General features: G+C 36.5%; 1 protein-coding gene across 2 annotated transcripts in view; it reads left to right on the top strand.

Moving 5' to 3' along the window:
• The window catches only part of P4HA1 (prolyl 4-hydroxylase subunit alpha 1), an 88473-nt gene that overhangs the window by 19225 nt on the left and 54225 nt on the right, over positions 1–15023 (top strand). For both annotated transcript variants that reach the window (XM_043596609.1, XM_043596608.1), the window contains exons 4-5: positions 523–674; positions 3574–3711. In XM_043596609.1, coding sequence (XP_043452544.1) covers positions 523–674; positions 3574–3711 — 290 coding nt within the window. The remainder of the gene's footprint in view (positions 1–522; positions 675–3573; positions 3712–15023) is intronic.

The following is a 15023-nucleotide window of genomic DNA, read 5'->3' as shown; positions in this document are numbered from 1 at the left end:
ACGCCCAAACGACTGAACCACCCAGGTGCCCCTCCAGTCACTTAAAGATAAGTTCCATTTACTGTAACCATTTGAGAGAAGCAAAACTACAAGAAAGGCCTTATTATATTGTTTCTACCATGCTAGATTTTATCCATAACAGCCTTGCTTTTTAAAAAACCTATAATTTTGTTTTAAAAATAATTCTTTTTTTAAGAGAGAGTGCACGTGAGTGTATGTGTGCACTGTTCAGGAAGGGCAGAGAGTGGGAGAGAGAGGGAATCTTAAGCATGCTCCATGCTCTTCATGGAGTCCAACATGGGGCTCGATCCCAAGAGTCTGGGATCATGACCTGAGCCAAAATCAGGAGTCTGATGCTCAACCAACTGAGCTACCCAGGTGCCCCTAAAAAAGAATTTTTAAATATAGTTTTAACTCAAAAGCCTCTAATCTCATCTTTTTTCTTTTTCTGAGTGATTTACTAAATTGTGTTCTTCCTTATTAAGTGTATGTATGCTCCATTTATATGTCTTACATTTCCAGATGGGCAGAGAAATTAGATCGACTAACTAGCACAGCAACAAAAGATCCAGAAGGATTTGTTGGGCATCCTGTAAATGCATTCAAATTAATGAAACGTCTGAACACTGAATGGAGTGAATTGGAGAATCTGGTCCTTAAGGATACATCAGATGGTAAGTCTGATGGTAAGAATAATGAGCCAAAAAAAAAAGTAAGATAATATTGGTGCCACCTGTGGAAATGCCAATAGTGATGAATTCAGTTCCCAGAACATCAAGTGTTCAGTGTTGTAATTGGAAGTGTTGCAGGGTGTGTTTGATTTAATTAAAGTTAGTCTAGATCCTGAATTCCTTGATTTAAAAAAAAAAGGGAATAAAAACAAATAAAAACAAAACTTTAGGCTAAAAAAAAGTAATTTGTGTTATTGGTGCTTTTTGCTTTGAAGTTTATAAAAATGAATTATTTGGCATACAGCTTCATTACTGAAGGTAATGAAATAATTATTGAATTAATAATTAATAATTAATTAAATGAAATAATTCCTAAAATGAAAAGGTTTAGCTTCAGACTTTAAAAATTTATGGGTAAATCTCTATCTTCTAATCAATTTTTAATATATTGGGAGTGGTACTATAAGGAAAAGTGTTAGTTATTTTCCACATAGTATTTTGAAGTTTAGAATTGTTTTACCTGAACAGTAAATTTAAAAACGAAGGCTGCGAACAGTAACAATGAAGGTCTTTCTAATTGAACAATAAAATTGTAGTTGGAGTATTGAGGTATTTTAGATATTTTAGTAACAGACACAGAAAACTAAGTCTGGAGTTTAAGAACTAGAGGGAATATGCTTAGAGTAGGGGCTCAAGTATTTGTTCAGTGACTAAAGGTGGAATGAAAAAAAAAGGGAGAAAGAGGATGAAAACTGAGTTAGCTATGCAAATGAAAATACTCTAAGGGTGCTTACAAGTGTTTGTGAGCAATAAACCATTATGCGTAGGACAGAAAACCTTGGAAAGAAAAGTTAAGGCAAGCACTTGTGAAAATTTCTTCATGGTAAGAGGAAAATACTGGTGGTTAGTTGCTCTCTTACATAGCACCATGAGAATATTTTTAAAGTCATGTACGTATGTGTATACACACACACACGCTTAATTAAAAAAAATTCTCAAGTAGTGACCTTTATGACTTAAGTTATTTTATAAGGTAAACCTTGAGACTGACATTTTAATCTGTAGTAGTCATCCCTTAATTCTATAATGTGTATATTTTTTCTCTTTTTTATTGGAAAGGATTTAAGCAACTTCTTGGATTTTGTTTTGGGTCATAGAAAATAGTAAAATTTGTAAAATCCCGTGTGGACATTGTGACTGAGTTGGTTTTAAAAATAAAAAATATGCTTGATGAGAACTTTAGCCCTCTCCTAGCCAGTTGTTCATTTGCACAAATTCTTGGCCTTTTGCTGATCAAAGTACACATAGTTGATTATAAGTAAATGAGAGGGAAGGGAAGTTTCATACCTAGCTTTTATTTATTTATTTTTTTAATGTTTATTTTTGAGAGACAGAGACAGAGTGAGACAGAGTATGAACAGGGGCAGGGGAGGGGCAGAGAGAGAGGGCAAGACACAGAACTCGAAGTAGGCTCCAGGCTCTGTGTTGTCAGCACAGAGCCTGATGTGGGGCTTGAACTCACGAACTGTGAGATCATGACCTGAGCTGAAGTTGGACACTTAACCAACTGAGCCACCCACGTGCCCCCATACCCAACTTTTATTTGCAAATGCTGACACATATTAAAATTTTAAATCAATTTTGTTTTTGTTTTGGTTTTGGTTTAACCTTAAGGAGTATAGCACCTATTCTCCTTAGGCATTATATAGTTATCAGTAATTAGTTTGTTAGTTTGATTTTGTTATATTTTATATAAAACCTTTTAATATTAAGATCAGATTCTATATAGAGCAAATCTTGGTTGATCACTTTACTCAATAATTTAACAGATCTGAATATATTTTAATAAACTAGTTCACTTGATCTTAAATATATTATTAAAATCTCTTTCTTCCTCAGGGAATTCCACCAAACTTTACATATTTACATATTTATATAGTGTGTGGCACATGGAAGAAGAAAATACAACTTTAGTTTTTTTTTTTAAGTCTATTTAAAAAAAGTTTTTTTTTTTTTGATGTTTATTCTTAGAGAGAGAGCATCAGCAGGGGAGGGGTAGAGAGAGGGAGACACAGAATTGGAAGCAGGTTCCAGGCTCTGAGCTGTCAGCACAGAGCCCGGCATGGGGCTCGAACTAACAAACCGTGAGATCATGACCTGTGCCGAAGTCAGACACTTAACCAACTGAGCCACCCAGGTGCCCCCAAAATAGAACTTTCTTTAAGCGCGTATATTTTACTTACAATCTGTTATTTGAAAGTATAATTGGTTGGGGTACCTGGGTGGCTCAGTTGGTTGAGCATCTGACTTCAGCTCAGGTCATGATCTCACGATCTGTGAGTTCGAGCCCTGCGTTGGGCTCTGTGCTGACAGCTCCGGGCCTGGAGCTTGCTTCTGATTTTTTGTCTTCCTCTCTCTCTGTGCCTCACCCACTTGTGCTCTTTCTCTCTCTCTCTAAAATAAATAAACATTAAAAAAAATTTTTTTTAAAGTTTAATTGGTTGCCAGTGGATGTCATTTTCAAATCTGTGAATCCCATTTTTCAAGCTTAGTGGAGGCTATGTTGTGTAACTAAAAACTCAGTTATCATGTTGATCTTTACCTAATACAGATAGGATTTATGCAATGACTTCAGATTACTTAAGCAACATTAGGGTTTGGGAAGATTGAGTAAGATAGAGGTATTTCAAATCTTAGTGTGTTTGTTTTTGTTTTGTTTTTTTTCCCTGTTGAGCATGTGGAACTTGTTATGGTAGAAAACTATAATAAAATGAATTTTGAAAAATCCTTATAACACTGTATATTGCAGATTGGAAGTCTGTGAGGTTCTAGTCATTGTTTTTTTCTTTTTGTATTTGTTTTGTTTTCCTTTTTTTTTTTTTTTTTTTTTTTAAATTTCAAGGCTTTATCTCTAACCTAACCATTCAGAGACAGTACTTCCCTAATGATGAAGATCAGGTTGGGGCAGCCAAAGCTCTGTTGCGTCTCCAGGACACCTACAATTTGGATACAGACACCATCTCAAAGGGTAATCTTCCAGGTAAGAATTCTTTTAGTCTATAAAACACTTATCACCTGGCTGCTCCATTCAGTCCATTAGGACATTAATCTAAAAAATCTTTTGTATTTTAAGATTTTTAGCTTTAGTTTATTTCACAGTCTTTTATGCCAAATAACCCTCTGTTTCTCTAGGACTTAAGAGTTGTAAGTTTCTAGCTTGTGAAAGCTTAATGTTACAGGAACTAAACTTATGTAGTCATGTTTTTCTTTAGAACATCCAATGTTTGTATGTGGTTATAAGGCAATTGATAGTCAAAGTTTATATGTTCATTAATTTAAAAACCAAGACATATTTGATGTATACAGATTTTTAAAGGGTTCTGTAATATGGAACATCCTGCTTTTTCCTATTTTTGGCACAACTTTTTTTTTAGGTTACAGCTGATTTCATTCAAATTTGCTTTAAAATTTTTGTTGTGCAGAAGTTAAATGACAAATTTATCATCTTAGTCACTTTAAATGTGTGGTTTAGTGGCGTTAAGTACATTCACACTGTTATGCAACCATCACCAGCATCCATCTCCATAGTTCTTTCATCTGGTAAAACTAAAACTCTGTACTCATTAAATAATAACTCCCTATCTCCTATTTTCCCCAGCCCTATCATTTTATTTTTTAAGTTTATTTATTGTTGAGAGAGAGTATGCGAGCAAACAGGGGAGGGGCATAGAAGAGTGGGCAGAGAGAGAATCCCAAGCAGGCTCCGAGCTGTCAGCACAGAGCCCATTGTGGGGCCCAACCCAGGAACTGTGAGATTGTGCCCTGAGCTGAAACCAAGAATCGGACGCTCAACTGACTGAGCCACCCAGGTGCCCCTTATCATTCTACTTTATGTTTCTATGATTTTGACTATTCTAAGTACCTCATATAATTGGAATCATACAGTATTTGTCTTTTTGAGAGTGGCTTATTTCACTTAGCATAATGCCCTCAAGGGTCATCCATGTCGTAGCAAATGTCAGAGTTTCCTTACTTTTTAAGGCTGAATAATAATGCAACATGTATGTCATGTAAACACACATGCACACACACAATCACATTTTGCTTATCCTTATGCATCAGTAGGACACTTTGGTTGCTTCCATGTGTTAGCTATTGTGAATAATGCTACTGTGAACATGGGTGTGCAACTATCTCTTTGAGACCCTGCCTCTCATTCTTTAGGTATATATACCCAGAAGCATAATTGCTGGATCCTATGGGTCAAATTCTGTTTTTAGTGTTTTGGGGAACTGCCATACTATTTTCCATAGTAGATAGACCATTATATATTTCCACCAACATGTATAAGGGTTCCAATTTCTCTACCTACTCTCCAACACTTGTTATTATCTCCTTTTTTGATAGTGGCTATCCTAATGGGTGTGAGGTGATATCTCATTGTAGTTTTGCATTCCCTCATTATCAGTGATGTTGAATATGTTTTCATGTGCTTAGTAGCCATCTGTATGTCTTTATTGGAGAAATGTCTATTGAAGCCTTTTGCCATTTTTAATTGTTTTTTTGTTATTTTAGGAGTTGTCTATATATTCTAGATGTTAATCCCTTATGAGATTTTTTTTTTTAATTTTTTTTTTTTTAACGTTTATTTATTTTTGAGACAAAGAGAGACAGAGCATGAACGGGGGAGGGGCAGAGAGAGAGGGAGACACAGAATCGGAAGCAGGCTCCAGGCTCTGAGCCATCAGCCCAGAGCCCGACGCGGGGCTCGAACTCACGGACCGTGAGATCGTGACCTGAGCTGAAGTCGGAGGCTTAACCGACTGAGCCACCCAGGCGCCCCTCCCTTATGAGATTTATGATTTACAAATATTTTCACCCATTCTGTGGGTTGCCTTTTTAGTTGGTTGATACTGTCTTTTGATGCATAAAATTTTTAAATTTTTGTGAAGTCCAATTTATTTTTTCTTTTGTTGCCTATGCCTTTGGGGTTGGTTATATATAAGAAATCATTGCCTCATCCAATGTCATGAAGCTTTTCTCCTATGTTTTCTTCTAAGTTTTATTGTTTTAGTCTTACATTTAGGTCCATTATCCATTTTGAGATAATTTTTTACAAATGGTGTTAGGGTAAGCATCCAACTTCATTTTTTTTGCATGTGAATATCCAGTTTTTCCAGCACCATTTGTTAAAAAGACTGTCCTTTCCCCACTGATTGGTCTTGGCACCTTTGTTAAAAAGTTTATGACCATATATGTGAGAGTTTATTTCTGGGCTTCCTGTTCTATTCCATTGGTCTGTATGCCTGTCTTTATGCCATATTAATACCACACTGTTTCAATAACTGTAATTTTGTTGTGAGTTTTAAAATCTGGAAGTTTGAGTTCTCCAGTTTTGTTCTTTTTCAAGATTGTTTTGAGTATCCCATGAGATTACATATGAATTTTAGGATGGGTTTTTCTATTTCTGCAAAAAATATCATTGGGATGTTGGTAGAGATTGTATTGTATCTGTATATCAGTTTGGGTACTATTGCCATTTTAATAGTATTAAGTTTTCCAATCCATGAACATAGGATGTATCTCCATTTATTTATGTTTAATTTATTTCAGCAACATTTTGTGGTTTTCATTGTACATGTCTTTCACCTCTTTGGTTAATTCCTAACTATTTTATTCTTAGAATTATTTTAGTGGTTTTCTTTTCAGATTATTCATTGTTAGTATGTAAAAATGCAACTGAGTTTTGTGTGTTGGCTTTATATTCTGCTCCTTTGCTGAATTTATTTATTAGCTCTAACTGTGTGTGTGTGTGTGTGTGTGTGTGTGTGTGTGTAGTCTTTCGGGTTTTCTGCATAGAAGATAATATCACCTGCAAAGAGAGACTATTTTACTTCTTTTTCAATTTGGCTGCTTTATATCACTTTTTCTTGCCTAATTTCTCTGGCTAGAGCTTCCATACTAAATTGAATAGGAGTGAAAATGGGCATCCTTGTTTTTGTTCTTCATTTTAAAGGAAAAGCTCTCAGTCCTTCACCATTGCATATGTTTGCTGTAGATTTTTCAAGTATGTCTTTTTTATGTTTAGGTAGTTTTTTTTTAGTTCTAGTTTGTTGAGTGTTTTTTCTGCATCAGTTGAGATGCTCATGTGTTTTTCTTCCCTTTATTCTGTAATGTGTTTTACATTGATCTGTTTTCATATATTGAGACATCCTTGCTTTCCAGGAATAAATTACCCTGGTTATGGTATGTTATCCTTTTAATATTCTATTTGCCAGTACTTCATTGAGGATTTTTCATCAATGTTTGTAAGGGATATTGGTCTGTAGGTTTCTTGTACAGTCTTTGGTTTTGGTGTAAGGGTGATGCTGGCCTCATGGAATGAAATGGGGAAGCATTCTCTCCCCTTCAATTTTCTGGAAAAGTTTGAGAAGGATTAGTGTTAGTTCTTTAAATGTTTGGGAGAATTCTCCATTGAAGCCATCAGGTCCAGGACTTTCCTATGTCAGGAGACTTTTGATTACTGAATTAGTCTCCTTACTAGTTACCGGTCTATTCAGATTTTCTATTTCTTTCTTAGTCTTGGTAGGCTTTTTGTTTCTAGGAATTTATCCATTTCATCTAGGTTATCCAGTTTGTTGATGTGCATTTTTCATACTACTCTCTTATAATTTTTGTGTTTCTGTAGAATCAGTAGTAGTGTTCCTTCTTTCATTTTTTCAGGGGGGAAGGTGGGGCAGAGAAGGAGGGAGAGAATATTAAGCAGGCTCCACACTCAGCATGAAGCCTGAATTGGGGCTCAATCCCATGACCTTGGGATCATGACCTGAGATGAGATCAAGGTTTGGATGCTCAACTGACTGAGCCATCCAGGCATCCCTCCTTTTTTTTTTTTTTTTTTTAATTTATTTTTGAGACACAGAGAGAGAGAGAGAGAGACAGAGCATGAGCAGGGGAGGGGCAGAGACAAAGGGAGACACAGAATCTGAAGCAGGCTCCAGGCTCTGAGCTGTCAGCACGGAGCCCGACGTGGGGATCAAACTCACGGACTGTGAGATCACGACCTGAGCTGAAGTCAGACGCTTAACCAACTGAGCCTCCCAGGTGCCCCAAGGCATCCCTCATTTTTTATTTTAGTAATTTGAATATTCACTTTTTTTCTTAGTTCATGTAGGTAAAGGATTATCAGTTTTGTTGATCTTTTCTAAGGACCAACTTTTGGTTTCATTAATTTTCTTTTTTTTTTTGTAATGTTTATTTATTTATATGAAATTTATGTCAAATTGTTTTCCATACAACATCCAGTGCTCATCCCAACAGGTGCCCTCCTCAGTGCTCACCACCCACCCTCCCCTCCCTCCCACCCCTCATCAACCCTCAGTTTATTCTCAGTTTTTTAAGAGTCTCTTATGGTTTTGCTCCCTCCCTCTCTAACTTTTTTTTTTTCTTCCCCTCCCCCATGATCTTCTGTTAAGTTTCTCAGGATCCACATAAGAGTGAAAACATATGGTATCTGTCTTTCTCTGTATGACTTACTTCACTTAGCATAACACTCTCCAGTTCCATCCACGTTGCTACAAATGGCCAGATTTCATTCTTTCTCTTTAATGTTTATTTTTGAGAGAGAATGTGCACATGTCTACATGTGAGCAGGAGAGGGGCGGAGAGAGGGAGACAGGATCTGAAGAGGGCCCTGCACTGACAGTAGAGAGCCTCATGCAGGGCTTGAACCCATGAATTGTAATATTATGACCTGAGCTGAAGTCAGATGCTTAATTGACTGAGCCACCCAGGCACCCTGGTTTCATTAATTTTCTCTATTTTTTTTATAGTCTATTTAATTTACCTCTAATACTTCTGCTAGCTTTGGGTTTAGTTTTTTCTTGTTTTTCTCGTTTCTTAGTTGTAAAGTTGTACAAGTTAGGTTATTGATATGAGATCTTAAGTTGTAAAGTTAGGTTATTGATTTGGGATCTTTCTAGCTTTTTAATGTAAGCATTTACATTATATCCTTTTACACTGCTTTCACTGTGTCATGTAAGTTTTGGTATGTTGTGTGTTTGTTTTCATTTGTTTTTAAGTATTTTCTAATTTTCTCTGTGATTTCTTTTTTGTTCCATTGATTGTTTAAGAATGTGTTGTTTCATTTCCACAAATTAAAAAATTTGCTAGTTTTACTTGTGTTACTGAAACCTAACTTCACATAATATTTTATGTATGCTATCTCTCACTTTTTCTATGAGTATATGGCTTACTACCATTACTATCTCCTTGTCATTATCAGCTGGAGAAATAAATTACTTCTGTCTTCATTTTGAAATTCATTTTCATGGTGAGAATATACAGTGTGAAGAGTTACTTGTTAAGATGTTTTCTTGCTCATCTCTCTTTATTTGGGGTGAATATCAAGTGGGAATATAGTACAACAATATTAGATAAAATCTCCATTAAGCTGGAACATAGTTCCATTATTTCCTATTCCTACCAATATTATACATTGTTAACACTTCTGATAAGATCATAACTATTTTTTAAAATTGGCCTGGGGCACGTGGGTGGCTCAGTCTGTTAGGTGTCCAACTTTGGCCCACGTCATGATCTCGTGCTTTGTGGGTTCAAGCCCTGTTTCGGGCTCTGTGCTGAGAGCTTGGAGCCTGAAGCCTGCTTCGGATTCTGTGTCTCCCTCCCTCTCTCTCTGCCCCTCCCCTGCTTGCACTCTGTCTCTCTGTCTACCAAAAATAAATATTAAAAAACAAACAAACATTGGCTTTTGGTATAAGACATCAATTTGTTTAATAGATATTAACCATATAGTATGTACCAGCCATTCTGTTCGGTTCTAGGGATACAATAATGAATAAGACCAATACAGCTCCTTGCCCTTAGGATATTTACATTCTTATGATATAGTATGATGAATGCCTGAGTGAGGATAATTTAGGATACCATGGGAGCACATAGAAGGAAACCTAATTCTGCACTTGAGAAGAGGCATAAAGGAAGGTTTCCTGGAAGACACATTAAAAATTAGGATATAATAGACAAAGGATTAACCAGGAAATTGAGGAAAAGTGTAGGCATGAGAAAAGTATTCCAAACAGGGAGAATGTGTATAAAGGCCAGAGAGGAGAGAGTGTATTATATCAGTTATATTAACAAGTAGTTTGTTCAAGAGGTGAGTGTATGGAGTGTAGGGATGGGAGTTTGGTTTTATGAGAGTAGTGAGAGAGAGGCTAGATAAGTTAAGCAAAGCTGTCTCTTGAAGGGCTTTGTAAGCCACGTGGAGATGTTTGAAATTCTCTGAGTGCAATGAGGAACTACTGAAAAGTTTTAGGGAAGTTATTTCATTTTCATTTTAGGAATATCATTGTGACTGCAGAATGGAGATTGGATTGGGACATGGGGGTAGGGACAAAGAATTCAGGGAGGAGGCTGTTGTAAAAATTTAAAAGATGATAGTGGTAGCTAGTAGGTATGGAGAGAAGAGGACAAGGTATCAAGCTGTTTAGGAAGTATAATGGTGAAATTTGATGGTGGACTTGATATGGGTTTTTGGCTTAAACAACTATATGGGTTCCATTCAGCAAAATAAAGAACACAAAAGAAGCAGGTTTGGTGTATGTGGGGATAATACATTTCATTTAATTTAACTGTATTCCTTTTTGTTTAAATATTTATTTTCCCATCAAAATGTTATTGAATATTATTTAACCCTGATTTTGCCATGTTTAGTTTTAGGAAATTCACTGGGTTCCCTGAATACTTCATCTTTTATCTAGAAATCAATTGGTAAGACTTTGATAGAGAATGGCTGAAAATAAGACACCCTGAGAATATGCGCAGTTATTTTTCATTGGAACAATATTTATCCTTTCTTGTGTATTTTGTATCTCTTTATTGACATTTCTTCTTCTTCAACTCACTATTTTGGGTTCAGTTTTTATTGAATTTTTCTCTCATGCAAATTCCTTATAAGTAGAGTCCCTGAAATTTTCTAAGCATAATATGTCCTATAAGTGGTAAAAATAACACTAGAGTGAAATAATAAACAGTTTTTAGGCTTTTCTTGTTCTCAAAGATCACATTAAAAGATCACAAATGTGTTTGAAGACCCCCTTCTGCACTTTTCCTTCTTTTCTCAAGGTACTGTCTATTCTGAACTTGGTGGTATTTGTCCGTTTTCTTACACTTTACTACATATATTGTTGTGTTTTAAAAATGTAAATAATATATTCTGTTTATCTTTCTGTAACCTTTTTCACTCAATTTTTTTTTTAGTAAATTCATCCACATTGATTAAACTCCTCTAAAAACAGTGTGGAGGTTCCTCAAAAAATTAAAAATAGACCTACCCTATGACCCAGCAATAGCACTGCTAGGAATTTACCCAAGGGATACAGGAGTACTGATGCATAGGGGCACTTGTACCCCAATGTTTATAGCAGCACTGTCAACAATAGCCAAATTATGGAAAGAGCCTAAATGTCCATCAACTGATGAATGGATAAAGAAATTGTGGTTTATATACACAATGGAGTACTACGTGGCAATGAGAAAGAATGAAATATGGCCCTTTGTAGCAACATGGATGGAACTGGAGAGTGTGATGCTAAGTGAAATAAGTCATACAGAGAAAGACAGATACCATATGTTTTCACTCTTATGTGGATCCTGAGAAACTTAACATAAACCCATGGGGGAGGGGAAGGGAAAAAAAAAAGAGGTTAGAGTGGGAGAGAGCCAAAGCATAAGAGACTCTTAAAAACTGAGAACCAACTGAGGGTTGATGGGGGGTGGGAGGGAGGGAAGGGTGGGTGATGGGTATTGAGGAGGGCACCTTTTGGGATGAGCACTGGGTGTTGTATGGAAACCAATTTGACAATACATTTTATATATTGAAAAAATAAACTCCTCTAACTGCTATATGGTAGTATATGACAGAATTTATTTATTCATTCTCCTGTGCATGGATGGACATTTTGGTTATTTCCAATGTTTTGCTATGTCAAACAAGGTTTCAGTAAACATTCTTGTGTATATATCCTTTTGCACACCTGCAAATGTTTCTTTAAAGAAGTCAGGGTATATGCTTTTTCAGCTTTACCAAATATGGCCAGATTGTTCTCCAGAGCAGATGCACCAGTTTGTACTATCACTAGCAGCGTGTAAGAGTTCCCATTTCTTCATATACTTGCCAATCCTTGGTTTTGTCAGACTTAAAGTTGTAGCAGTTTAGTTGTGAAATAATCAGGGTGAGAGTAGAGGGAGGGATATTTGTGTTTTCAATTGTCTCAAAACAAAAAAATCAGAGAAATGCTTATTTCAGTGGATGATTACTGATGCCAAGTTACTCCATGATTTTTTTTTTTTTGTCTGCTTCCCCTTTTTTGGGTCTGTCTTTTGAAATGCTTTGTTGATCTATTTTTAATTTTTTTTTTAATGTTTATTCATTTTTGAGAGAGAGAGACAGAGCACGAGTGGGGGAGGGACAGAGAAAGGAGACACATAACCAGAGGCAGGCCAGGCTCTGAGCTGTCCCATACAGAGCCTGATGTGGGACTCAAACTCACAAACTGCAAGATCATGACCTGAGCTGTATTAGATGCTTAACCAACTCAGCCACCCAGGCGCCCCAATACAGTTTTAAATGTTTATTTATTTTGAGAGAGAGACAGAGTGTGAGTGGGGGAGGGGCAGAGAGAGATGGGGGAGACGGAGAATCCCAAACAGGCTGTGTTTTGTTAGTGCACAGCCCCATGTGGGACTCAGTCCCATGAACCATGAGATCATGACCTAAGCTGAAATCACGAATCAGATGCTTGGCCAACTGAGCCACCCAGATAACCCACTTTGTTGATATTTTTAATATAAAATCTAATAAGTTCTATGCATTTTGGCAGCTGGTGTCTTTATAGTTCATAGACTATTCCTTTGGCTTCCGGTTGTTCCTAACCCTGATTTGTTGAATAGAACCATATCTTCCAAAGATACATGCTTTTTTTTAAGCTGTGATTTTTTTTTTTTCTGGTATGGAGAATGTCTAATGTATAAAATTTTATACAGATAGAAGTTGAATGTTCATGCTGTTTAAAATAAATGACCCAGGTTATGGATGAGCCACAAAATTGTGTTTTTAAGCAAAGTTTTCCTCTACTGTCATATAGTATTCTAGTTTATATTGTGATAAGAAATAAAAGGACTCTTAACTAATTCACAACATTCTCTTCTCCTCATCAAATTTTAACCATTTGCCTTTTATATGAAAGCTTTCTGCCATCTTTTTCTGACAACATCACTTTTTAAATTTCATTTTCTTTGCCAATTTTTTGCCCATTTACTTTTTCTCAGGTTCTCTATTTTGGAAACAGCCTTCCCTTTCAATTGCTGCATCATTTCTTTTTCATTTTCTTCTTTTAAGAATGTGATTCCCAGGTATTCTGCCTCTAATAATTGTGAATAGGTCAATAGGTAAAATAAGCAGAACCTCTTTAACTACCAAAACAGAAGAGCTAAAGATCTACTGTCTTATCAGACTTTCAAATAGCATTGCCAGAATATCAGGTCATATAAAAAATATCACTGGGGCTACCTACATGTAGTAATGGCGGACTGTCATTTTGTCTTTTGCATGTCATGAGAAAACTGCTCTTAATTGCTTCATTATAAGCTTATCTTAAATCTGTACACCAGTTCTCATAACTGAAAAATAGTAGGGGAATAAAAAAAATTCTTTTTAAAAATTTTTAATGTTTTATTTATTTTTGAGAGACAGAGACAGAGCATGAATGGGGAGGGGCAGAGAGAGAGGAAGACACAGAATCTAAAGCAGACTTCAGGTTCCGAGCTGTCAGCACAGAGCCCAATGTGGAGCTCAAACTCACGGACCTCAAGATCATGACCTGAGCCAAAGTTGGACACTTAACCGACTGAGCTGCCTGTGTGCCCTGAAAATCAAAATTTAAATGTTTTTTTGATTTCAGGAATTGTATCATGTTAAGCTATTATTAGTAAGTTAGTTTCTTGGTATCCTTTCCTAGGGTGGAATAATAGGAATAATAGGGACAAGTGTCAAATTGTATCTTCATCTTCATTTTAGGAGTACACTGATAATCAGTCACTATCCGTAAGTGACTAATAGGAAAAAAAATGAATGGAGGTAGTTGTATGTATCGAATATTAGGTTGTATTGGTCTGTGTAATCCTCCAGTAGTACATACACCTCCATGCTAGCCTTCTGTTTGGTAGTGGAATCTCATGTCTTCACACCAGGTAGTGGAAATCTCATGTCTTTCCCCTGCACGAGTAAAACATGCCCATGCCTTTACTTTCTCTTAGTTTATTTCTCACAAACTCCTTTTCTGCTAGCTAGCATTTAAAAACAAACGGGCGCCTGGGTGACTCAGTCGGTTGAGCATCCGACATCAGCTCAGGTCATGATTTCTCTCGCAGTCTGTGATTTCGAGCCCCGCGTCGGGCTCTGTGCTGACAGTTGGGAGCCTGGAGCCTGCTTCGGATTCTTTGTCTCTCTCTCTCTCTCTCTCTCTCTCTCTCTCTCTCTCTCTCTCTCTGCCCCTCCCCCGCTCATGCTCTGTCTTTCTCTCTCTCTCTGTCAAAAATAAATAAACATTTGGGGCGCCTGGGTGGCGCAGTCGGTTGAGCGTCCGACTTCAGCCAGGTCACGATCTCGCGGTCCGTGAGTTCGAGCCCCGCGTCAGGCTCTGGGCTGATGGCTCGGAGCCTGGAGCCTGCTTCCGATTCTGTGTCTCCCTCTCTCTCTGCCCCTCCCCCGTTCATGCTCTGTCTCTCTCTGTCCCAAAAAAATAAATAAAACGTTAAAAAAAAATTAAAAAAAAAACATTAAAAAATAAATAAACATGTTACATCATTGGATAGGTATAACTAAGTCTGATTCTAGCCAATTGAGGGACTCCTTGAAGTGTATTCATTTAGTCATTTACTAGGGAAAACACCATTGTGTTCCTTTTTCTACCAGTTTCTTTTGCACTATTATCAGACACTTAAATGTGTAAGATTATATCTGTTTTATTGAAGAAATACTAGGTTAGTCTGCTTTTGACCAATAGTTTATTTTAAAACTTCACTATTCTGGAAGTATGGCTTTTATACAATATTTATTTATTATCAGACCTATATGTTCAGAAGTCTGGCTAGAGGTATCAGTTTTATTGATTTTTTTTTTCAAAGAACCAGCTCCACTTTCATTGATCTCTTCTATTGTGTATTTAGTTCCTATATCATTTATTTCTGCTCTAATCTTTATTTCCTTCCTTCTCCTGATAATATGTTTTGTTTGTTCTTTTTCTAGGTCCTTTAGGACCTAAGGCCAGGTTG

This window comes from Prionailurus bengalensis, chromosome D2, assembly GCF_016509475.1.
Source record: "Prionailurus bengalensis isolate Pbe53 chromosome D2, Fcat_Pben_1.1_paternal_pri, whole genome shotgun sequence".
NCBI lineage: Eukaryota > Metazoa > Chordata > Mammalia > Carnivora > Felidae > Prionailurus > Prionailurus bengalensis.
Note: the sequence above shows the minus strand (reverse complement) of the source record. Positions and strands in the feature narration are given on the sequence as shown.